This window comes from Tiliqua scincoides, chromosome 4 (assembly GCF_035046505.1).
Source record: "Tiliqua scincoides isolate rTilSci1 chromosome 4, rTilSci1.hap2, whole genome shotgun sequence".
NCBI lineage: Eukaryota > Metazoa > Chordata > Lepidosauria > Squamata > Scincidae > Tiliqua > Tiliqua scincoides.
The window spans coordinates 39,827,790-39,853,630 of NC_089824.1; the positions used below are offsets into that span (position 1 = coordinate 39,827,790).

Genomic DNA, 25,841 nt, shown 5'->3' on the forward strand with positions numbered 1-25,841 from the left:
AGAACATTTACAAAATGAACAGAACTTGTGCAAGTTGCTAGACTGTCAGCTAGTCAACTCTTCCTTATAAAATAAGATTCTCCCATTTTCCTCTCTAGTCTAATGGCAGCAATATTAGAATGGGCATTGACAGGCTGAAGGCCACAGCCTTTCAGAGTGTTTGTTTGAATGACCGGATTTCACACAGGTGTGTAAACGACAGTTGCTATGCTGTCATTTTGCAAGCCCACCCACAACCATCTCAGGAAATACTCCATCCTCCAGTATTAGCAACGCTGAAGAGTACAGCAAGAGACTGTCCACAACCCCTTTGCTATCTCGAACCTTCATCAAAGTAACATAATCATTCTGGAATACACCGTCAAATCCCGTGTTTGGCAGGAGAGGTGTCCAAATGATACATCTTCAGACTTTAAAAAAAAATTACAGTGTTTTAGACAAGACATGTACCAAACTTCTACAACATGTTTTCTACAACATGTGGAAGCACCTAATGATAAGCAGTGGGGGGGGGGGGGCTGTTCCAACACTGGTAAGATACGTTCCCTGCAACTAGTACTAGTTAATATTATTAACAGTCATAGTTTAGCTTTTGCAGCAACAGAAATTACCAAATGGCCTTCAAAGGCAGCCCCATGTACAGCACATTTCAGTAGCACAATCTGGGTGTTGCTAGGGCATGCACAACACTTGAAGGTGGAGTAGGGAAGAGAGGCCAGAAAAGAAAAAGATGAGGTTATACGCTTGACGAAAGAGCAAAATTTTTTGAAGAGGGATCTGAAGGACGACGGTAAAAATAAAAGTGACAATTTCAGGCAGAGGTCAAGCCATTACACTCCCATTTTGGAACAAACACCAAGCAACCTATTTTATTTCTGCTTACCATTCTCCTGTCTCTCAATTTAAAGCCAGACACAGGATCATCAAACTCAAGGCCAGCTATTAAAGCAAATAAGTGATGGGGGGAGGAAGAAGAGAGAGAAAGAGTAAGAATGGATATAAAAGAGCATAAATACAATACTTAAATTCAGCAACTATAAGAGCTCTTGCTGAAAAAATACATTTAAGATCATACCAGCAACAGCTACTCTAACAAAAATGATTGCCATTATACCTATAGAAACATCAACTCATATACTTGTTGGGGGAAAGAGAAATAAGGTAGAAAATGGCAAGAAGCACACACTGAACTTGGCATTTTATAAAAGTAGGTCAAGTCGTTTACCAAGAGAAAGAGGTTTCAAGTACATGCACATCTGTATTCTATTGGTACCAGCTATTATACCAGCTGTTGGTAAAGATTGATGGGTAGGTAGTGATGATTTGTTTATGAACTTCAGACAATGTGAGAGGATTGGGCTATACTTAGTAGAATAACTATTTTCCATAAACTATACTACATGGCAGAGCTTCTTTTGAACACACTGAGAAACCTCACCTGAAGATTAATACTACATCACATATTTTGAAAAATTGTTCCTGCTTTCTCCACTCAGTAATTCCATGTTTATAAACAAGAATAATTATGGAGAACCCAATTTTTTGTCACGTATTGACAGTTCAGGTATCTATAAAATTAAAAACTGGCTCCAAAAGTCCCATGAAAGCAGGCTGCTGTTACTTTCCAGGAAACAGTTTACAAAAGAATATGGACAACATCACACTACCAGATTTCATCTAAATCAGTTAGACTTGTGGCACTTGAGGTAGCGTCCAGTGGTATGCGCCAGACCCCAGACTCTCATCGCTTGGCAACGAAGCCAACAACACAATAAGCAGCAGTTGGTGGTTTGACTTGGTGGGCAGAGCTCCAACATGCGCTTTTCACATGCTTGAAAAGCCCTCCTGTCTGCCCTAAGCCTTTTAAGGTGTTGCTGCATTGTGTCTGACCTCCCAATCCAGAAGTAACTAGTGATGACAACATCACCAGTTACTTCAGGTGGCATTTCCAACAGGTGGACCATGCAAAGTGGTCCAGAGGGGGACAAATGTTGAGAAATGCTAGGTCATCAGGGAAATAGCCTAGGTCAGTGTTTCTCAAGGTTTGTCCTCTGCCATACCAATTCACATGGGCCATCCATTTGAAGTACCATTGGAAGTAACTGGCAATGGCACGATTGCCAGTTATTTCTGGATTGGAAGGCCAGATGAGATGCAACAAACATGATTAAGAGGCTCAGGGTGGACTGGAGGGTTTTTTTGAACATGGAAAAGAATGCTTTGGAGCTCTGCCCATTGAACCAAGTCTCCTACCACTGTTTACTGCATTACATTCCTGGTCTCGCTGCCATCTGGCAGATGTCCCAGGGGTCCTGCAAGTACCATCAAACACCACCTCAACTACCACTGATAGCACCTGTACCACTGGTTGAGAAACACTGGCCTAGGGCTATGATGGTAGATAAGAAGAATGACTTTTCTAAAGCTGGCAGGCACCAAGACCATGTTCACATGGATAAAGTCAAAGCTGACTAGACCGCTCCTGATTTCTGGCAATGGTCATCAGCTGAACCCAGGCAGTGAATTTTACCTAGACGTTATCACACAGGAAGTGCACATACACCAAAAGCAGCACTAAATGCAAAGTAGGCCAACAACTGAGGACTGTTTTAGCTCTATAATAATAATAATAATAATAATAAACTTTATTTATATTCCACCCTTCTCCCCGAAAGGGACCCAGGGTGGCTTACAACATGTTAAAAACAGATTAAAAACATAATTTAACAGCAAATAAAAACATATTAAAACACATTAACAGATACCATAAAAACAGTAGTCAGATAAAAAGAGCAAAATGCAGCAAATCATAGAGGAATCAGGCCTGTAAAAATACTAAAAGATATAGAAAAGATGTTTAAAAGGCTATGAACTCAGAAGGCTTGTTTAAACAAAAAGGTCTTCAGGCCTTGCCGAAAAGTCTCAAGAGAGGGAGCCATTCTCAAGTCAAGGGGAAGGGAGTTCCATAACGCTGGTGCCACTACTGAGAAGGCCCTATTTCTTGCCGCCGCCCCACGAACCTCCTTAGGCAGCGGCACTCGTAAAAAGGCCTTCTCTGATGACCTAAGAGGACGAGCCAGATTGTACAGAAGTAGGCGATCTCTAAGATACCCTGGCCCAGAGCAGTATAGGGCTTTAAAGGTCAAAACCAGCACCCTGAATTGGGCCCGGAAACGAATGGGCAGCCAATGTAGCCCCCGGAGAAGCGGGCTGACAGAGTCAAACCGCCTACCTCCAGTGACCACATGGGCCGCCGCATTCTGCACTAATTGCAGTTTCTGAACCGTCTTCAGGGGCAGCCCCACATAAAGCGCATTACAATAATCTAATCTATCAGAAACAGCCATTAAAAGACCATGCTCAGTTTTGACAAAATACTTTGCTCACCTTCTGCATTCTTCCTCATTTTGTTAAGTTTCTTCTTCTGCTCTCTCAGCAGAGCCTGCTGCTGAATGTCCAGAGTTTCATCAGTGGTAGGGGGATCAGGATACAAGTGTCTCGTTTCTACTCGTGTCTCTGAATCTATTATATAAAATTGGACACTTTAGGGTCTGGCAGCCCTGTTTTTTTTCAAAGTGTTATGAAACAGATTTAAATACAGATTGTCAGAATTGGCATTAGTTCTCATTTCAGCAAGCTCTGCTTATGATGAGCAAGCGCTTCCCAATTCAAAAAAAATCCCAGAGTACCATGGATCAGATGCACGTCAGACTTTTTTGTACATTAATTATCCCCGGGGATTTGTACATATCATACTTGTTCTCTAAGATCCTATAACTCCACACGTTCAGAAAAGAAGTCTTTGAACACTGCATTCAACCGTCATGATTTGGTTATGCACTGAGTCCGCCAAAGTATAACACACAAATCCACTGGAAAAAAAACTAAACTCATATTGACTTCTGCTAAAAAAAACAAAAGCACAAACAATGAACTTGCATGTATTGGGCCCTAGTGCACATACCCATACACAGAGCCATAACTAGGGCAGAACCTGAGGGACTCCTTATCCCCAGCGCTACACCAAGGGGGTGGCAGTGTGTGACTGCCCCTCAGGCTCTGCCCTAGTTAGGGAGGAAGTGCTGGTGGCATCATGCATGCCCTTTTATTCTCCTTTTGAGGCTCTCCTTCAAGGGAAGCCTCCATAGCAGAAGGAATGGGGAATGCAAAGCTGCTACAGTGACCACTCCTCTCCCAGGGAGAACCCAGAAGTGACATCATGTAACGCTGTAATGCCATTGCCCTGGGTGTAGGGGCAGTGCATTACATCTCTACCCATACAAGTTTCAAGTTCAAGTTTATTTGGTTTAATAGCCCATAGGCCATTCACCATAAGAATTTAAAAACACATTATAACAGAAATTTGCCACACAATTCTGCAACACAATTTTTACAGCTCTGCCCATACAGGCTCCTGTAGCGCTACAGAAGACCACAGCATTTTATAGATGTCAACAGTCTCAATAAAGCACTAAAAATTATGAAGTAGTCTAATCACATTCATTTGATTAAATCTCTCTTTAAAATTGAGGAAACTGTTGGGAGTCATTTTGTAGCCCCTCATTAGTAAAGTAACTAACTAACCTTTGTATTTAAGTTCATTAAATTCACGGATGTTTTGTGGATTGACAGGATCAATAATTTCCTTTGATGATGGTCGTCTGACTGGAGCCTGCATACGAAGTCTAGCCATCTCAAATACATCCATTTTATCTCTCCTCCTGCTAAAAAATAGGCCAAAATATGCTTTAAATAGTAACCTTTACAGAAAAGTGTAGGTTCATTTAAAACTAAATACAAACTGAAAACTAGAGACCTGGTGATACATCCCATTCAAACTGAGATTTGATACCAAGATAGTGTGGAGGATTTAACTAATCATTCTCAGCTCCTTGAGACAGGAGCTGTCTTAGAGGTCTGTCTAAGAAACAAGCACAAGAAGAAATGCAAAGAACACTAGCTACACACTTTTAAATAGAGGAGGGGTAGGCTGCACAGTGTACAGAAGTCGTTTGCACACAGGCAGGCACTTCTCCATGTAAAGCAAAGTTTTTGTAGAGTAGGCAGAATGTAAACAAGCACAGAAATATGCAACTATGTAAGCTGTGACCAAGCTTTGAAAGCTTTTCTTTTTTTGAAAGAAAAGGTGTTTACAGGTACAAAAATTCTTTTGGTTCATCACATTTATGAAATACATTATAACAATGTACAACTTTAATTTCATTTTCTGTAAAAGACTTTATAAATGCTTGTATATCTAAAGAGTGTTGTAATCATAAGCCGTTAGTGACCTTTCACAATTTGTCCTGTCTGTTCACTTATTGAGGCCAGGAAGTCAGGAGAGCTCTACAAGCTGGCCTATCTGTTTGCCATCTTAATAATTAGGGCCTGAAGCCTCTGCAGTCACACTTATCGGCTCACTTGGCAAGGCCTGGCAACAGCAGACTCACAGCTGCATCTATCCTAAGATGCTAAGGGAATCAAAGAAGGCTCTGGAGCAGGGGTGCCCAAACCCTGGCCCTGGGGCCACTTGCAGCCCTTGAGGTCTCTCAATGCGGCCCGCAGGGAGCCCCCAGTCTCCAATGAGCCTCTGGCCCTCCGGAGATTTGTTGAAGCCCGCACTTCTCTCAGCATGAGGGCAACAGTTTGACCTCTCGTGTGAGCTGTGGGATGAGGGCTCCCTCCACTGCTTGCTGTTTCATGTCTGTGATGTGGTAGCAGCAGCAAAGGAAAGGCCAGCCTTGCTTTGTGCAAGGCCTTTTACAGGCCTTGAGCTATTGCAAGACCTTAATTCATTCATATAAGTTCATCTTTAATATATTCATTTATGTAAACTTATGTAAATTCATTCAAATTTTAACTGTAAATTAATTCTTTTTTCCCCCAGCCCCCGACACAGTGTCAGAGAACTGATGTGGCCCTCCTGCCAAAAACTTTGGACACCCTTGCTCTGGAGGATTAGAGAGGTCACCAAAGGAGAAAAGAAAATGAGAGAAGACTTGGGAACTTGAGACGCAGTACACAAGTTTCTTGAACTGAAGCAACCGCCAACAGTACATGAGAAGCTCTTACATGAGCATAACACCATGGATCTCAGCCTCCATCAGCCCCTTGCGCCTATACCAAAGCCTATAGAACAAGCCTACAACTTCTAATATCAGTTCTGTTCTCCCTCTTGCACCAGAAAAGAGGCTGCTGCAAGGCCTTCTCATAAAAGGTGGTATGACAGTCGTCTTTTTTCCACTAGAACATGATGGCAGGGCTGGCTGAGTGTGACATACAAAAGTTGCATAAGCTGCAAAGTAAAAATCTCTCATCATGCTGCATTACTCTTTCAATCAGCAGTTCATTTTATGGAATCTAAATTCCACTTGATGGTCTAATATTTGTTCAATTGCATGACCCTTGTTAAAGACATTATGTAATTTAGCAAATGCCTTAGAACAATAAGCCTCACCCTTTCGCTTGCATCTCATCATCATCACTGTGTACTTTTAACAACTGCTCCTGTAGTCGCCGCTCTTCACTACGGAGCTGCTTTCTCATCTCAGACAGCTCACTGATTACATTTTTCCTTTCTTCTGCAATTCAGATTTTTGAAAAAGTTATACAGATAGACCGGCATCCGCTCTCCCCCCCCCACCCCGAGGTCTCAGATGAAACTCCCTCTTGGCCAGGAGCACAGCCAAAAGAGCTAGACATTGCACCACCACATTCAGCTGTCTTACCGTAGGCCCGTATCTGGTTTCTTCTAGCTGGGACTGGAGGAGATGGAACTCTGGGTTGTGGAATATCCTAGAAAACATGAAAAATATATTTCACCTTAAAATAAACTACACCAATAGCAGCTGTGGAAACTCCTTGTTCTCTTATTTTCAAGCATCCTAAGAACCATGAAAGTAATAATTATCATTATCATTATTATTATTATTATTAACAGTATTTATAGACTGCTTTTCAACTAAAAGTTCACAAAGCGGTTTACAGAGAAAAATCAAGTAACTAAATGGCTCCCTGTCCCAAAAGGGCTCACAATCTAAAAAGATGCAAATGAATACCAGCAGACAGCCACTAGAACAGACAGTGCTGTCACAAGTTAAATTTTCTCAAAAAGCAGAGTAAACTGCTTTTCAAACCAAGGCTAGACATAACTAGACATATTTTGAATGATGGCCAGACTGGGGTTCAGTTTGTTGAAAAAATAGCATGCTGGGGGAAGCCCACAAAGTGCAGTGGGGATGGTGTGGAGGCTTTTGTTTGCTGTCCTAGCCATGGTTTAGATTCTGGTCATGGCCATCCCTACACACTCTTTGTAGTGGGGGGGGGGGGAGGAATCCACTGAGGCAATGGATGTTCCTGCCCATCACTAAAAATAGTAAAGTACACAGGGAGGGAGATCAATCGGGAACAAGGCTGCAGCAGCAAGAATCATCCCCTGCCCGATCACTCCCCTCCTGTTTGTTATGCCTCCAAGGCATCAAGAAACCTAATTCCCATCCTACCAAATTACACAGTTAGAAGAACATCTAGTTTGACTCCAAGGGGAGTTTCAAGGCAGTTTCTGGCACAAGGTTCAACTGTTCACACAACCCCAAAGTAAACAAATTCCACTAAGCTAGTGTATAACCTTAGCAGCTCTGTGGATCTTAGCTATTGTCGCTTAACTATGCTACTTCCCAACACAATAAATGAACCACATTTATATTCAACTCTCTTCAACTGTCTCAGATGGAAATAAACTCAGCTGCTATGGAGAAGCATTTTTAAAAAGCACAGGCTATAGTATTTTCTTCAGAATAACGATTTTCTAACATTGGTTGAGGCTCTCTCCCCTTGTTTCTTAATTTTCCCAAATAAACAAACCTTTCTTGAACACCAGCAGGTTTACATCTGCTAAAACTGTTTATGCTATTCTATCAGAAAGTGCAAAGTGCTAGAAATATATTCACTGATTGTGTCTGAACAACAAATTTACATACTTGTGTATAGTATGACGTACGGCTTTCCATCAAAAGCGTCCTCTCTTCTTTTAGCAATCCCTTGTCCTGCAGAGATGGAATGAGAGGAGAAGATTGTCTAGAAAGCTGAAAAGTGGGAAGGGAGGGGATAAACAAACAATTGCCCTGTTTATTATAAAAATAGGATATCTTTTCAAAAAAGTTTAAATTCAATATAATTTTAATATGCAGGTGTTCTATTTCATCCATTACGAAAGTGAAAGCCAGCTTTAGTTAATAATTTTATAAACTTACTGTGGTTAAAGGACCCTAGAAAACTAAAGAATATGACTCCACTTTTTCCCCTGGAACCAGTTTAACTATTCTCTCTCACATTGTTGTTGCCACAGTCAACACAAAGTGTTGCCAGTTGATAGACTGCATGTGCAAATGTTGCAATAGACACAGTGCACAGATGATGTGTTTAGGACTGAGCAGTCTGGATTACAAAAGAATATATAAAGCAGAAGGAACACATGTGATAATAAAAGGAGAACCTACATATGGAGGTTTTGCACAAAGAGAGAGAGAGAGATTTATACTATAAGCACCTTTCCTCAGGTTAAAAGCTTGGTGCTCAAGGCGGTTTAAAGCAAGGTTAAAAATATAATAAAAGTTGTAATGTCAGCTTTCAGCTATTTTGGTTCACTTTCTGTTCAGCTGTATCCTACTGAGTCATACTATTTAGACCATCTAGGTCAGGATTGCCTATAGTGGCTGTCCAGAATTTCCAGCAGGAGTCTTTCCCAGCCCTACCTGGACATAACAAGAACTGAAGCTGAAACCCGCTGCATGCAAAGCATGAGCTCTGCCACTGGGTTCCTGCTCATATGGCTCCAACTTACTATATTTCTATTTTAAAGGAGAAGATATCCTTAATTTTACCAAATGGAGTTATCATGTTATGCAATGCAAACCACCTTAAAAAAATAGCTCATCCCAACTTTTTGTTTAATGTATTTCTTAACACAGATAGGTTCTGCAATTTATACCTCTGCAATTTATATCCCTCTGCAGATAAAGAGATAACTGGGGTAGTACTTGGGGGGGGGGGGAGAAGAGGACAACAGGTATGCAAACATGTCAGGAACTGCCACCATGATCACAATGTTCCAACACTCATACATATAGAATGAGCTAACCTAAACATCCACAGAAAAAAACTTTTGCACACTACCGTTAACAAGCTCATTTGACAAGCTGATGTTCAAAGCAGGCAACATACTGATCATAAAGAAACTAGAATTTGAATCATGACCGAGATTGCTTAAATTAAGACAAATGACCATATTACTGGCTTTGAAACATCTTCATTAAAAGTAGTTGGTAAAAGGAAATATACATTCCCTTAACTGTCACATGAACAAACCTGTCTAGCCATCGATGGGCTCTGAATGCCTTGGTCAGAAGGCCTGTAGAACCCTCTGGAAAACTGTGTCTGTTAAGGGTGCTCATGCCCCTCCCTCCTTCTCACAGTTCCACCAACTAACAGCAAAAGTATTTCAAGAAGTCCTTGCTCAAAGACTTCAAGCTCTCTTTAGTGTCATATTGTTTTGAATTAAAGTTAAGAACAAGGGTAATTCATTCTGGAATTTTTAAAATATTATTTCAACTATTTTTAAACTTAAGTTTTTAATTCTAAGAGAGAGTGAACAACAATACTGAGGACAAACAACAAAAATGAAACAGTGGTGTACGGTTGGACCAGTGCTTTTTTTGTTTTAAAAAAAAAAAAGGTGAAGGAACTCACAACTTGTTAATCTTTTATTTATTTATTTATTTTTAAACCATTTTTATTGGAGAAATAAAATATTGTTTATGTGCTTCCCCCCTAAAGATGAACTTACTTCTGAGTAGACATGCATAGGGTTGGGCTGTCAATCTCCACATCCCCTTCCCCCTAGCTACTTTTTCTACACATGGGGAAAAATACTGTACAGGTGCACTTGTAGCGTGTAGTATGTAGTGTGGCACTACGTCGAGGAGAGGAAGCAGTGAATGGATTCCGAAAAATGGCTTACATGAGTTCCATGTAGTAAAATTACTCTAAGCAACTGTGGGAGTAAGAACAAAAAAGGAATTCTTACAGGAAAGGAGAGGGGTCCTTAGGTGCACATAGAAACAGCTACATTTGCAAACAAGCGATTAAATATGGTTTAATTCAGGTATCAGAATACTCTGTCTTTGGGAAGGCGCTTGGCATGCAGTAGTATGTTCTCTGCTGCCCTGAGCAGCTGCTGTGCATTGCTGGAGAGGAGCTGCAAATGCTGGCTGGCGGAGGGCATGCTCATGGGGGAAGGATGAGGAGGATCTTTGGCAAGGCTGGACAGCACGTTGTACACATGTAGAATCCCTTTTTACCTGCCCTTAGCATGTGAAAACGGGTGCAGATATATATCTCTGCCAGGATTAAGAGCCCAATCCTAGGTATGTCTACTCTGAAGTAAGTCTTGTTCTAGTCAATGGAGCTTACTCCCAGGAAAGTGCCTAGGAATGCAGCCTAAGAGCCCAATCCTATGCATGTCTATTCAGAAGTCTACTTTAGGGAATGGGGCTTACTGTGGATAGGATGGCAGCCTCAGGGTCCAATCCTGTGCCTGTCTACTCAGAAGTCAGTCCCATTAGAGTCAATGGGGCTTCCTCCCAGGAAAGTGTGGAGAGGACTGCAGCCTCAGAGCCAAAGCCTATGGCTGTCTCCTCAGAAGTCAGTCCCATTAGAGGCAGTGGAGCTTCCTCCCAGGAAAGTGTGGACAGGACTGCAGCCTCAGAGCCCCTCCTCTGCCTGTCTACTCAGGCTGCAAGGCTATGACACTTTCCCGGGAGTAAGCCCCATTGAACACAATGGAACTTATTTCTGAGTAGACATGCATAGGCTTGGTCTCTCAGGCTGCAAGGCTATGCACCCTTTCCCAGGAGCAAGCCCCACTGAGCACAATGAGACTTACTTCTGAGTAGACATGCCTAGGCTTGAGCTGCAGATTGGCACAGGGGCGCCAGCTTCCTTCCCCTCCTCCTCCGCCAAGCCAGTACCTGGGCATTCCAAGGGTGTCACAGCCCGTCTCCCTAGCTGGCTAGCTGGCTAGCTGGCTGTCCATCCTCCTTGGCATCGGCACGCGCCCCCCGCGCCCTCCACCGGCTTGGAAGCTGCGCGGGGAAGTAGAGTGCGGAGGGAGGGGAGGCAGGCTGGGCTCACACAAGAGCTTGGAGATGGGGGCAGGAGGGAGTCATTGTGCGGTCAGGCAGGGGCCAGGCGCCCACCCACCCTGCACCCCCTAGCACCCACCCAGCGAATGCCTCTGTTTTGCTACCCCCCCCCGGATTGCCTCCGAAGGGGAGGGGCCCCTGCAAAAAGGTGCTGGAACGCAGTGCCCCAGCGTTCCATTAGAAAAAAAGCCCTGGGTAGGACCATCGTCGTTTTGACACTTAAAGTATGAAAGTAGCTGCTTCCCAGCAACAGCCTCATGTCCCTTTCCATCCACAATTGTTGCTGCCTTCTGACTGTTCTAGGGACTATGCTCAATATGTGGTACTTTACTACTGGTACAGTCTCACTGGCACAGTCTGAAATCTGCTGGATCTATGAAGAGGATACTGATAGCATTTCAAAAGCTTATGTACAGTCATCTAACAAAGGAGTTAAGAGGGCAACCATGCTAACAAATTTTTAAAAACAGTATAGCGGCTATATAGTACACATGTAAATAACTAACATTGGGTTGGGGGCACACGATCTGTATCACACACCCCCCCCCAATGTGCTATTTAAAAAAGAAAAAACACAAAACGCTCAACAGGAAACCAAAAGCTGCTTCACTTATAGCACAACAGGCATTCATCATGCACTGCAAAGCCTTGACCAATCAGGTCTTCAAAGTCTGTTTAGTAAATGTAAAATCACATTTTACAGAAGCAATACAAACATCCCATTTTCCTTTAACATGTTAAAACAGACCTTGGTGTTGCCAGCTATGCTTTAATTATTGGAAATTATCCAGAATAGAGATCTGCGTGGTCCAAAAGGTTAGCACTAACCACTGCAACACCCAAGGCGGTTCTTTGCAAAATAACAGGCTGTGACCAAAGCCTGCTTGGGCTTTCAGTTAGCAAACCTAGATGAAGAAGCAACTGCTATGGAAGCTTTCTGCATTATCAACACCTATAACCAAGGATTCCCAAAGTGTGCATTGCAATGCCTTAGCGTACTCACAGGGGTGCCGCAATATGTCCCTGATAGCCCCCCCAACCTGTTCTCCTGGGCGTTGCCATCCTGGATCTCATGAAATCTCATGTGATTTGGGCACTGCCATCTTGGATCCTGTGAGATTTTATGATGCAAGATAGTAGTGCCTGGCTGAGCTTGGAAGAAGAGGCCATGGGGGTGCGATGACCCAGATAAATTTGGAAACCACTGCCTATAGCATACGCTCACATACAGGGTAGAGAAAAAGAATCAGCCCATTTGGAGGTTCACATGGTTGGGTTCTGGGTTGTTTTCAGATACTCAAAAGCTGGTTACAATATAATTAGATGACTTAGGGCTCAATCCTAACCCACTTTCCAGCACCGACATAAGGGCAATGCAACTCATGGATAAGGGAGCAAACATTGCCATACCTTGAGGAGGTCCCCATGACTGCCCCCCAACTGCAGGATGCAGCACATGCCCCACTGGCACAGCTATGCCAGTGCTGGAAAGTTGGTTAGGACTGCGCCCTTAGTTACCCTACATGCATGTCTGGGTATCTTTTGATGGCCGGCACACAAAATACAGGCAGTGGCATAACTAATGAATGTGTAGCTTGGTGCAGAGTTCAAAATGATGCCCCAGAAGTGATGAGAACATAAGAAGAGCCCTGCTGGATCAGGCCAAAGGCCCATCTAGTCCAGCTTCCTGTATCTCACAGTGGCCCACCAGACACCTCAGGGAGCACACAAAACCACAAGAGACCTGAATCCTGGTGCCCTCCCCCTGCTTCTGGCAATCAGAGGCAGCTTGCCTCTAAAAACCAAGAGCTTGCACATACCTACTATGACTTGTAACCCATAATGAACTTCTCCTCCAGAAATGTGTCCAACCGGACACTGATGTCACAACTAGAAGTGACATCACGCCCAGGCTTTATAAAACATGCAAACTGGGGAAAAACCTGCTTCCTCCCCCCTAGCAATTCACCACTCACTTGATCTATCACCTCCACCCAGCCAGTGGCTTAGCTAAGGTATCTGTTACCTGGGGTCAAAGAAGATTTTGTAGCCCCCCCCCATGAAAAAAATCAAATTTAAGTAAGTAAGTAAGTAAATAAAAAGTTTGCCCCTTATTGGTTAGAGACACTGTGCTGGGATGAAGCAGGACTGTTATTCTCTCCCTGCTAAATATAAGAGGAGCACCACTTGAGAAAGTGCCTCTTTACAAGTTAGCAGGAGTAACTGTACATGGAAATGAGAGCTGACTCATATTAACATCTTATTGGTTCCATGCTGTATCATGATAACATCTCATTGGCTCTCAGAACAATCATAGGTTGTTTTTGAGTTAAGAAAGTTCACTTTTTGTTCCTTAAGACAGTTGTGTTTTCGTTTGCTGGTTAATTGGCCATAACGTTTGATAGAAAACAGATATCCTAATGTGGTTTGTTTCATTGCACTCTGCATTAAATTACCTTTCCAATAATATATAACGTGATGGTATTATTCGTACATACATACCAAGATTTTCACAATTTGGGCCACTAGTGTTAAGCTCAGCTTGTTGCCTCCCTAAATCTTGTTGGGTATGACTGCTACCCCCTGCACCCCCTTAGCTACACCACTGAATACAGGGTCCACAATTCAACACATAGTTCAGTGTGCTCGGTTCGCTGCAGTCAATAATCAATGTAATCAATGGACCTAACTTCACCCTGGATTAGGGCCACAACATTTTTCTTCACATTTCAAAGCTTTTTGGACTGCTCCCATATGTACCTTGCTTGGAGAATCAGTGAATGAAGTGTAAAGCACTTTGTGCATTAAGATATGCAACTACCGTATATACTCAAGTATAAGTTGATCTCATAGATAGTTGAGGGCAAGTTTGGAGCAAAACATCTATATATTTCCTATGACGGACGCATAAGTCAAGTTTGGGGGAGGTTATTGCCTCTGTGGAGGCAATTCATGGAGGGCTACTTGATGCTTCTGCAATATAGGCTTCCGTCTTTCAACCGAAACAGGCTGATGTTGCTGCAACACACTCTGTGCAGCTCCGAAAACACAAGTGGGTGGGCGTGTAATGACTCTCTCTCTTTCAGAGTTGCTCTAAGAGCAAGTTCATGACCAGACTTTTTGTATACACGCATGTATAAGTTGACCCAGGGTTTTAGGATCAATTTTAAGACATACAGGTGCAGCCTATTTATTCACGGATTTTTTATCTGTGGATTTGTCTCAACTTGAATGGGGTGGGGGTACTGAAAGTCACACACACCTTTGCCTCCTTTGCCCTGTGCTGGCATCTGGCTCCCTTTCCAGGCAGCCCAAAACACTGCAAAAAGGCTCCACCTCGCCCAGGCAGGGAAACAGCCCTGGAGCCCTGAAAGAGGTTCCCCTTGCAAGGAACAGTAACATTCCTGGAGCCCCTGAGCCAGCAAAGAGGCTGAAGAGGGGAAGGGGGGTTGAAAATCTCTGTAGCCAAAACAGATGCAGCAAGGTGGAGCTCTCTCTCTCTCTCTCTCTCTCTCTCTCTCTCACTCACTCACACACACACACACACACACACAGGGGCAGGTGTGGTAGCAACAGAGGGGATTGCTTTAAAAAACCCAGGGAGTGTTTGCTGAATTCCCCCCCCCATGGTGCAGGCAAACACACAGGCAACCCCCCCCCACTGAGGCACAAGCAACCCCCCCCCCACTGAGATGGTGCAGGCAATCACAAGCAGGCCTTCCCAGTTAGCAAAGCATGCTATTTAGCCTACAATCCTCTCCACACTTTCCTGGGAGTAAGCACCATTGACTGGAATGGGGCTTACTTTTGAGTAGAAATGCATAGGGCTGGACTCTTAAAGCTCATCAGGACAGCTGGTAAGGAGGAGGGCTGAGTGCAGAGTGGAGGGGATTGATAACAGCTGCCTTAGTTTTCTTCCATCTTAGGATTTAGGGATCTTAGATTTAGGGAAGTGTCAGGCTGCAGTGTATTGCTGAACTCCACTGAATTTAGCACATAGCAGGACATAGCATAGCATAGTTTTTATCATGCAGAGTCACAGAATGGAACTAACGCGGATAAATAGGCTGCACCTGTATATTTCTCAACCTATACACAAGTATACATAGTGAACTTCTTCTGTGACATACATTAGAACTTCAGATGTGTTCTAAGTAATCAGAACAGAGCTTTTCAAGAAAGCAGCAATGTTATACTGAGATAAGAAATAGGACTGGACTGAGACACTGAATTTTCAGACTATACTGTGAATTTTCAGACTAAGTAAAAACAAGAATTTGGCATGTTTATCTTTCAGGGTTTTAGCTGTTCTTCAAGCGGAAGGGAAAAGGTAATCAGAAAGATTTCCAATTATTTTGAATTTAAATGAGTGGTAGTTTTAGGTTTTTTAAAATCGGTTTTAATATGCCAACCATTAGAGTATTACTGAGAAGAGAATCCAAAATTCTATAGAAATGTTTGTTATTTCTACATATTGTGCCATTTGTCTCATAACTTTCAAAACAGCCATAAATTTGGATTCAAAGACCCCTCTAACAAATGGCATTCCCTTTTGAAGAGGAGGGAGGTAATTAACTTTAGCCCCCTTTTTTAATCCCTCCCCCCATCCACCAAAATCCACCACTGCTCTGTGGGGTTCTCCAAGACTCTGGAGCCAATTTTCAGAAGACAAAGGGAGAAAAGGGAGCAGAGCAGATGAGCATCCCTGAATCTGTAGGTCCAAGGCAACGAGAATAGAATATAAAAAATGTATGAAGAATACCTTTTCTTCTTCAGTCACTACATGCTTTTCTCTTTTGCTGGACTCCTGAAACTGTTTATCCAACCTCTCTTCTTCATCTCTTTTCTTTTTCTCTGCCTCCATTTTTCTTTCTTCAGCTAAGCGATATAGTTCTTCATTTTTTAATCTTTGCTACAAGGATAAAAATGGAATGTAAAACTTGGCAAACTTTAACTACAGTGTAAAATGTAAAATACACACACACTCACTCATAAAGCAACACAAAACAAACCATGGGTATCCTTCTTCTGCTGAAATACGTCCCACTGAAACCAGTAAGGCTTACTGCCAAGTAAGTAAACTAGGGACTGGGGTATCAACTTCCTTTGTCTGTTGGGGGAGTTAAAAATCAATTACCTACTACAATTCATTTAGTCACTGAACAGAGAGTAATATGAAAGTACTGAAAGATAATACCAGGCACACAAGAGAGATGGGTTTTTTTTTTTTACAATTCCCAATAGTAGAAATTCTTAGAAGTGACAGCAGAAATGATCTTCTACTATTTTTCCTCTAATGAGATTCCCCAAGAACCTACCTACACACACACAAACTCCCTAGGATAGAATAAAGGAGAGGCACATCATTTTCTCCAAGGCAGGAAACATATCAAGGCCACAGAAGTTAGATACCACACCTCCTCCTCTTTCCTTCTCCTCTTATCCAGTTCCTCTTCATATTCTCGCTGTATTCTAGCCCTCTGCTCAGCTAGTACTCTTTCTTCCTTTTCTTCTTCCAGTTTCCGTTTTTCACGTTCTGCTTCTTCTCTTAGTCTTTTTTCATCCATCTAGAAGGAAAAACAAGATTATCTGGTGATTGACAATCAGAACATTCCTAAACATTTACTCCTCGAGTGTTCTACAGAGTAGCTTAAGGTGTGCATCATTGTTGTTAATGAGTAGAACCCTACTGCCTCCATTCAATAAATAAAAGCCTTTTTCTCTGGTTAGCCTCTTAACATCCTGGAGATTGCCTTGATACCAACCAGCCATTTCATGTGACCGTATTTACCTCCCAAAGTTCATAAATGCTACCTGCTCTAACAGCTTGAGAACCTCCCTCTTTCTTGCCTTAGCATTTCTTATTGCAAAACTGGCCAAAAAAAAATAAAATTCAACCACACAGTAAAATAAGTCACTCAGTGTTCAAACAGAAGTTGAACACATATGGAGCGGAAGGAATGGACTATAATAGAGGTTCCCAAAGTGTGCCCTGGGGCACCACGGCACACTCACAGGGGTGCTGCATAATGCTGCATGGCCTCTTCTTCCTGGCTAGCCAAGCCAACATCTTGCACTATTCCTGAGAGTTCTCACACTATGACGGCCCAGCGAGCTGGGAAGAAGAGGCTGCGCGGCAACCCTGTGAGTGCAAAGGGTGCCAGGGTCCAATGAGTTTGGGAACGATTACAGGATTTCACAGTTGATGCAGATAAGCCCTTAATAGATTTTTCATACAATTATAAGTGTAGTTTATCTAGCAGTTCTAAACTGGCATCTCTCAACTGTACAAAAATGATATGCAAATTAGATGTTTATGCAACACAGATATATCTATATATTTTTGCATTCCCAGACAGTTAGATGTTACCAGTCAGTCTCTCTCATGAACAAACTGAATTTCTGCTTGAGAGTCACCCACTGCTACCTAAAGAAAATACCACATAATTTGCAATGCTTAATTAATTCACTCTTACCTTATCCTAAAGTTACATCCACTAACTAGAATAAAATTAGTTCAAACATTGGTGATGCACACCCGAAATGGAAGCATGTGGGGAATGTGGTACTATCAACTGTGGGCATAAATTACGATTGGTGCATTACAAGGCTGTTAAACTCTGAAGGGATGGCCGGCCTATCATTCATTGTTGCTATGTTGTCTCTGGTTTCTGCTGTCATTGTTCTTTTTCATTTTGCTGCAGGAAAGCCTAGAATGCAGTGACAACATCATGCTGCACCTTGCACCATAAAAACCAGGCTTTCCCTATCGGAAATGGAGAAGTTGAAACAATACTGCACAAGTAGCCTGCATCTCAAAGGGGCAGTATAGCTAGTGAGCTAGTCAAATGGGATATGATGGTTTTCCCTCTTACTTTTCCACTAAAGTTCTCTTTGATATGCAGATTGCTAATATCAAGCTATCCTTCCCCTCCTCCTTCCTGGAGTTCTCTCTTTTTCCGGACCATGTGCCTTGAAGCGATCCTCTTAACAGATGTCTCCCAAACTCAGCTGTGTAAATCAACTATGCTAACATTTTCTAGGCTGGCAAAGAGAATATGAGAAACCCAGAAGAATCTATTCCTGCCTTTAGTAGCAACACTCCATGACAAGCTGGTGAACAAAACAGATATCAGGCCTAGAAATAAAGTGTAGAGTCTAACGGACTCCACCCAGCAACACAGCTTCCATTGTAGCATTAGTCTCCTCTCGGTGATTTCTCCCTATAGGTTCTGCAACCAGAGCCTACCTGTGTTCTCCTCCCATGGGTGAGAACTGCCTCCTAAACTCAGATGTTGCTCATGTCTCTCAGGAATTGCACCTTCAGATGACATGGCACAGAAAGCTAAGTCCACTGCAGACGCGTGAAGAAGGAGAATAATTAGGCTTGTGGGTCAGAGGCTCCCTACTCTTACGTAAAGATGCTAAAGCAACTGTGAAAAAAACACTTCCTGAAAAAACAGTATGAATATTTATGTGAAAAAATGCATGTTTTTGTTTAGAGGCCGTGGACAGCACTGCTTGGCAAAAGTCTTAAAAGTTGTGTACATCAATTCAAGTTTGCAAATTAGAAAAATCTTTTGCTTTGTTTAATACTGAAATATACACTGACCTGAAAACGAAGAAAGTTCTTGTAGGATTCTTGCCTCCTAAGCTGTTCTGGTGTTGGGGTCTCACCAAAAATGTTACCTCGAGCAAATGGGGATGTTTGTGTATATGTAAAACCTAGTTTTTTAAAAGAAAGAAGTTGCAAGCATAGGTAAATCTGTCCTTTCAAAAAAACATTTAAATTGACATTTGGTATCATTTGGTATGACCAAAGAAAGCTATGTGATCTCTTTATTCAATTAATGTAACTTCTAGGTGATGTTCTGTGACCATTCCATTTCCACGAGAAGCACCAACCTGGGCTACTCAGCAACTCCTATAGCAAAAGAACCCAAAAACCCTAGAAAAAACAAGCAAGGACAATATTTGCACACAGAGAATTCCCAGTCACAAAATAATCTTGTTTCTTCTCATCCTTCTTACATGTGCACACAAGTGCTCAAAAATCTTAACATCCACTACAAATGAGAGGTCTGTGAACATTCTGACTATTCCCATCCTCTCCTTCCAACCATAATTAACTGATACAGAGAGTGGGAGGAAGAAGATGGAGGGTTGTGAGGTGTGCACAAACCTCTCATTCCTCCTTGCGCTGTCTGTGAATGCATCTATAGCAGGGGTGTTAAACATAAGGCTCGCAGGCTGGATGCAGTCCCCAAAAGCAATTTATTCGGCCCCATTTATAATTTGGCTCTCGAAGTGTGATAATTGGGTTCTCTCATATCTTGAAAATATGACCAAGATTCCGCACATTTTCTCTTCAGCCATTTGCAGCTAATGAGATTCTGAGTTCAAAGTAGTTTTCTGGTCATCATGTGCTTGATTATGTCACTTTGTGCTTAATGAAGTCACTTTTGGCCCTCAGCAGGCACCATGAATGCTAACTTTGGCCCTCTGTATAAAATGAGTTTGACACCCCTGATCTATATGCTCACGGAGACAGGAGAAAACAGGTCTATACTGAGCCAATGGGAAACCTCTGCCTGTGAAGGCTCTGCCCATGGAGGACAGGATTGCCTCCAAAGTATTTTGAAACCTTTAAACAAATATAATTTATCTGTCCCAATAATGAAACTATCTACTATTAATACTTCAAGCTATTATTAAAAATAACATTGCAGGAAAAAAAACTGCATCTTGCAATACCATCCACATGGGCAATTTCAGTCTGATTTCTGTCTCTGTTATAATTTCTCCCTTATTTGTATTTTTAAAATAAAATTTGTCAATGAAGAAAATAATTACAAAACTAATAATAACAAAGCCCACAGAAAGACATCTATTTTCAACATTTTCAAGATGTTTCACTTTCAAGATGGCAAGACCATTAAGCAACACAGTATATTGCAAAAATAATCAATAACTGCCTTGGCACATGTGTGTCTTTTCTATGAACTAAAAATGTATTTTAACTTCCTAGAGACCTTTACACGTTCCATGTTTCTCACCCCTGATGGGTAATCCTATGTTGGAAATTGTTCTGGAAACAGTTTTCAGCATGGCTGACTAGGTAATGTTAACATAAATAGTCTAGCATACTGCACATATTTCATGGAGATATTTGCACACAACCATGCATGACATAAATATTGTCATGAGCTGCAGCTATTTACTACATAGACACTAGGAAACAATCAGGTACATTCTATCACATTCCCAATTATACTATGCACTGAAATGTTCTTAACTCATTACAAGATCTGCTTTTCCATTTCACGTACTAAAAGCAAAACCCAAAATGCAATGTGTTTTTAAAATGCCAGCTCTTCTATCTATGCATGTAGACCTGTATTAAAGTTCCAAAATAGGACTGCCCCCTTTCTTCTCTGACAGTCTCAGCACATCCATCTGTTAGAAGGCAGGGAAACTCTAGCTCAGAACCTGCTTGAGGTCTGATACATGATCCAGTGGTTCCAATGCAATTTTCATGATCTCTTCATTTGGTGGTGGACACCTTGTACATGCCTGGAGGCATCTGCCTTAGGCCCACATAGAGCACTTTGTATTGAAGAACAAAAAGCTATAAGTATATTTATCAGTGCATTGATACAGACAACGTCCAATTCAACAACTATACCAAACTTAAGATGACTGAAAGAGGGGGAAAAATAGGACTGTCTTCAGTGGAAAGTACAGCATAGGAAGAACGTACAACAAATTTTGATCAGTGACAGAACACACATTTACAAGTGAAAATACAGTATTTAAACCTGCTAGTTTATTTGTAGATTCATCTGTATTCTCATGTCTTGGGGAAGCCAAACTTAGGTCAACAGATACTATAGCCCTTTTATCTTCATATACTCTTGCCTCTGGATTATGATATGCATCTTCATTTTGCTTGTGCATCATATTCAAGTCAGCTGAAGAAAAGGGGGAAACAGCCATTTATAATATTTTATTCAAACAAGAGGCATGTTTATGACAGAGTTTCAAGACACACAAAGGGCACAATCTAAGACAGAGTGCTGCATGGTGTATGCTTTACTAAGAACTAATTGACAATAAAATTTTAAAAAAACATTCTGAAAAAAAGGAATTCTGTTAGGACTCCTTTTCCCTGTTGTAGTGCTGGTATGGGTTGTTGTAATGCTCTTATCTGCCTAATTATCAGTGGTGCATGGTTATCTCTAGATTTATCACCTCTCTCTACTTCTTTATTTTTAGAATAATTATTTATATTATGAAGTTTAAAAACTTTATATGCAACCTCAGCAAATGCTCCAAGTCACCATCAAACTCAATTCAGATAAAGTTTTAAAATTTTAAACACTTGTAATGAGCGCTTCAAACTATTTGCAAGTCAACAGTCCACAGTGTTTTAAGCAGAATTTGACAAAAACCTAGCAAACAGCTTTTAATCTAATCTTTATTAACCATCATTCTAAGGGCCCAATCCTATCCAATTTTCCAGGACTGGTGCAGCCATGCCAATGGGGTGTGTGTTGCATCCTTTGGTGGGGAGGCAGTCACAGAGGCTTCCTCAATGTTAGGGAACATTTGTTCCTTTGCCTCCGGGCTGCATTGCGGCTGCACCAATGTTGGAAAGTTGGAGAGGATTGGGCCATAAATGTAGAAATAATCATTGTGAGCTGAACAAGCTACAAAAGTGCGGGGGGGGGGGAGTAGGGCTTTGTTCATTCACAGAAGTTTACTTTTTTCTTTGAAACTACCATGATTGTCAAAGAGATAACTTGCTGCTTTACAGCAGCCTGCTTCTTTTGCAGAACGAACTGATTTGTTGGGAAAAAGAAAAATCAAACACACACATACATGGCTTCTTTGGATATCAATTAATATTTAGTGTGCTTTAACCTCCAGCATCTGAAGCTTTCATGATAAGGTTGCTAAGTTCATCTGGGAATATGTTAACAAAAGCCATACAAATATTATCTTCCAAAGCCTGCCCTAAATGTATTAGAATTTCCTTTCCCAATTTTATTTGTCTCTTGCTTTTATTGTCACCTCTCACCAGCAAGTTGTTTCATTTTTTAAATTCCTGTTCTCATAGAAGTGGCATCCAACAACAGCTTAAATAACCAGAACATATTTCTTCTATGCTGTAAATTCGCTGTAGTACATCCATTTGTCCAAGTGTTCCTTTTACCATGCTATGTATATCTAATATAAATATAAGCAAATATAAAGATCCTATGACATTCAAACATACTTATGAGGTTTCCTTTTTTATCTCTGAGAGGAGCACCACCACCTCCTTTTCCCCAAGGACTGTAATTTCTCATTTCAGCTTCTAATTTGGCTTCATACCGTTCCTTTTCCTCCTTCTCTTGCCTGCGACGTTCTTCTCTTTCCCTTATCTGTAAAAGAAATTAAAAGTTAATTGCATATATTATTAATAAAAGTATACAGGTATCCCCCACCCCATATTTGTGGGTAGTATGTTCCCCACCTCCTGTGGGTACAGAAACATGGATAAAAGGAACCCTATATAAAGGTTCAAAATTCCCCATTTCACCTTCCATCTCACAAATTACTTATTTACAGGGGAGGGCCCCCATATCTGCAGATTCCCGCACCTGCAAATTCCCGCACCTGCAATTTCACTTATCAGTGGATTGGGTCTGCAGGGCCCCCTGCACATGATCCCTCCAGAGGTGAGGTGCGCTCCACTCCCTTCTCCTCTGGAGGTTCTCCTGAGCCCGGCAGAGGCTGCATGCGTTTTTTGGTGAAAAACCGGAAGCTGCGTTTTTTTTGCCTCTGATCATCATTCTGAGCTCAGAATGCTCAGCAGGCAAATGCACACAGCCTCTGCTGGGCTCAGAAGACTCTCTAGAGGCAAATGGAGCTCAGCTCCCCTTACCTCTGGAAGGGATTTAATTAGAAATTTAGGGGATTTAACCAGAAATTAACCCATTTTTGCCCAGCCCACAGGTGTACACATTTGGTACTGGTTGCTAATATGCAATGTTGGGCAGAAATGGCTTACACAAGGTGATTCAACTGCCAATATATCACACCAGACTGAGCTTAGAAGCTGAAAACATGTGACTTCCGGTTTCCAGGAAGCCCCTCCTGGGGCCTCCCAATGCCTTATAAATCTTAAAAAATGTCACTTTCAGTTTCTCTGTGAAAACACAAGTAGCATTTTTTACCTACAGAGTTAAGTCTGAGCTTGGCAGAGGATGCGTTAGACATCCTTGGCCTCTGCTGAGCTCAGAAGCCCCTCTGCAGGCTAGGGGAACGGAACTCCCCTTGCCTCTGGAGGGAAGCAGCCCCCTGGCACCAGGCGTTCGTCTGTATCTGCAGTTTCAGCTCTCCGTGAGGGATTCCATTCTGGAACCCCAGCAGATAAGGGGGCACACCTATATTGTAGTGTGCATCTTCCAGTACAAAGACATACAGAATAACAATATACAGTTTTAAGTTATGTTGCCACACACTGCATCTGTTTATTATAATGCATTTATCTTTCTGAAAAAGTAAGATCTCTAGAAAAAAATTAAATTAGAAGTCTGATTCCTAGCCCAGTCATTTGGCCTTGTATCAGTGGTGGGTTTGAGATACTACCGCATGTTTTTTTAACAGCACACACTTTTAAACCCACTAGAAAAAGTAATTCCACATTAGAAAGTCACATATTTTTGAGAATTAAATATTGGCTAAACTTCACCATAGCAGTTAATTCCAAATCGGAGTCAAAGTAAACAATTCAATTAAAAAAAATTCTGCTTTGTTTCCATTTAGGACTTTTTTCCAAAACAATTTTTTTTAATAGAAGCTCACATCCCTTATAGAATTAAATTGCAAAAACAAGTATAGATGCTAGTTTAGCCATAATGTTCTGTGTTTTTAAGGAGACAATCATGTTTTTATAGTACATCATTAGCTTTCAACACTAAGGGTCCAATCCTAAGCAACTTTCCAATGCAGTCACAATGAAGCCCTGAGGTAAGGGAACAAATGTTTCCTTACCATGCGGAGGGCTTTGGGACTGCCCCCCCCCCACTGCAGGATGCAATACATGCCCAAATACATGGATGTGCTGAAAACGTGGATAGGATTGGGCCCTACAAAATAGAAACAGGTATCTTAAAGTCTTAAGGCCTAGATAATCAATGTTGCAGAAACAATAATAAAAACTAAGAAAGGTCTCAATTAGAGATTGCTTAAACTTGCATAAAGGAACAATAATAAACATGAATAACCATCAATAATTATCTCATTCAACAGCACCAATATCAAACACAAAAATTATAACAAGAGCAAGCAGCATCAACAATCACAGCTCTGACAAATATACATATATAACCAGTTTTCACTGTCTCCAAAAAGGCAATAGGACTGAACAAGCTTCTCTTGAGAAAGAGTTCCAGAGGACTGGGGATGCCACAAGGGAGGTCCTGCTTCTTGTAGAGGCTAATCTAATCTCTCCATAAAATGAAAGCTAGAGCAGGGCTTACTCAGAAGACTTTAAAACAGGGGTGTCAAACTCATTTCATATAAAAGGCTAAAGTTAGCATTCATAGTGCTTGCTGAAGGCCAGAAGTGACATCATAAAGCAGAAAGCGGCATCATTAAGCAGATGATGGCCAGAAATAAACACTTTATTATCACACAGAAACTCAGCTGCAAATGAAAGAAAAGAAAATGTGAAGATCTTGTTCATATTTTCAAGCCTAGTTATCTCTTTGGGAGAGTCCAATTATAACAGGGCTGGATAAACTGCTTCTGGGGGCCACATTTGGCCCTGCCTTAAAAGGCTTTAAAGGTAAAAAAAACAACAGCATTTTGAGTCCCTTATCCCTCTGCAGCATTCGTAGGCACTAAAGAATCTCAGTGTAACAATTTGCCAAAGGAAGTTGGAAGGTTGTATGTACCTTCCATATTGCTGTCCAGCCCTCTCCCCTTTGTTCAGTTAAGGATCAAGGTTAGAGTTCTTGTTTCTTGGCCAAGCAAAGGAGAAGGGTTGGACAGGGATGAAGGAGGCACACACAACCCTCACAATCTCCCTCAGCAATCTGGCATGGTGTCTGCCTATAGAGACAGGAGGAAAAAACAGGGTATGCTTTAGGCAGTTATTTTCAACAGCTGTGCCTCGGGACATTGGTGTGCTATAAACGATCTGGGGGTGTGCCGCAGGAGTTTGGAGCACAATAGTTGAAAATAGCTGAAAAACTCTTCCATGTTCTGTGTTTCTAGGGCAGCTGTCTGTAGCAACAAATTTTCTGTCCCTCTTTCTCCACTGGCTAAAAGATATAGCTGAAGAAAAGATAATTCATTACTACAGACAGTTGCCCTGTCTATGTGTTTAAAAATCACATGTTTTTAAAACTGGATTTTTGCTAATTTATGCTAATAAAATCTTTTAAAAAAATCCTAAGGTACTGATCTCACACTAAGCAAAATACCACTTGAATTAATGTTCGACAATACAGAAACCCTCAATTTAACAGACTTTATTAAAAATGAATCACAATTTTTGTGCAAGTGATCATAAATGCATTCAAATTTAATGAATTCCCTATCCCCTATTAGTCTTTCAAATTGAGGCTCACTGTATAAATAAAGCAC

The 25,841-nt window shown here is 41.6% G+C and overlaps 1 protein-coding gene across 4 annotated transcripts in view; it reads right to left on the reverse strand.

Annotated features, from left to right (window-relative positions):
- CSPP1 (centrosome and spindle pole associated protein 1) overlaps positions 1 to 25,841 on the reverse strand; it is a 77,673-nt gene that overhangs the window by 7,516 nt on the left and 44,316 nt on the right. For 2 of the 4 annotated variants that reach the window (XR_010794307.1, XM_066623757.1), the window contains exons 17-27: positions 22,480 to 22,627; positions 21,020 to 21,172; positions 18,814 to 18,926; positions 16,619 to 16,768; positions 15,964 to 16,113; positions 7,980 to 8,084; positions 6,729 to 6,795; positions 6,458 to 6,581; positions 4,585 to 4,724; positions 3,388 to 3,522; positions 884 to 939 (exon numbers count right to left, since the gene is read on the reverse strand). Coding sequence is in view for 3 of the 4 variants with exons in the window: in XM_066623757.1 (XP_066479854.1) it covers positions 884 to 939; positions 3,388 to 3,522; positions 4,585 to 4,724; positions 6,458 to 6,581; positions 6,729 to 6,795; positions 7,980 to 8,084; positions 15,964 to 16,113; positions 16,619 to 16,768; positions 18,814 to 18,926; positions 21,020 to 21,172; positions 22,480 to 22,627 (1,341 nt within the window). In the remaining variant the exon portion in view is untranslated. The remainder of the gene's footprint in view (positions 1 to 883; positions 940 to 3,387; positions 3,523 to 4,584; positions 4,725 to 6,457; positions 6,582 to 6,728; positions 6,796 to 7,979; positions 8,085 to 15,963; positions 16,114 to 16,618; positions 16,769 to 18,813; positions 18,927 to 21,019; positions 21,173 to 22,479; positions 22,628 to 25,841) is intronic. The other 2 variants (XM_066623759.1, XM_066623758.1) reach the window with 2 other exon arrangements.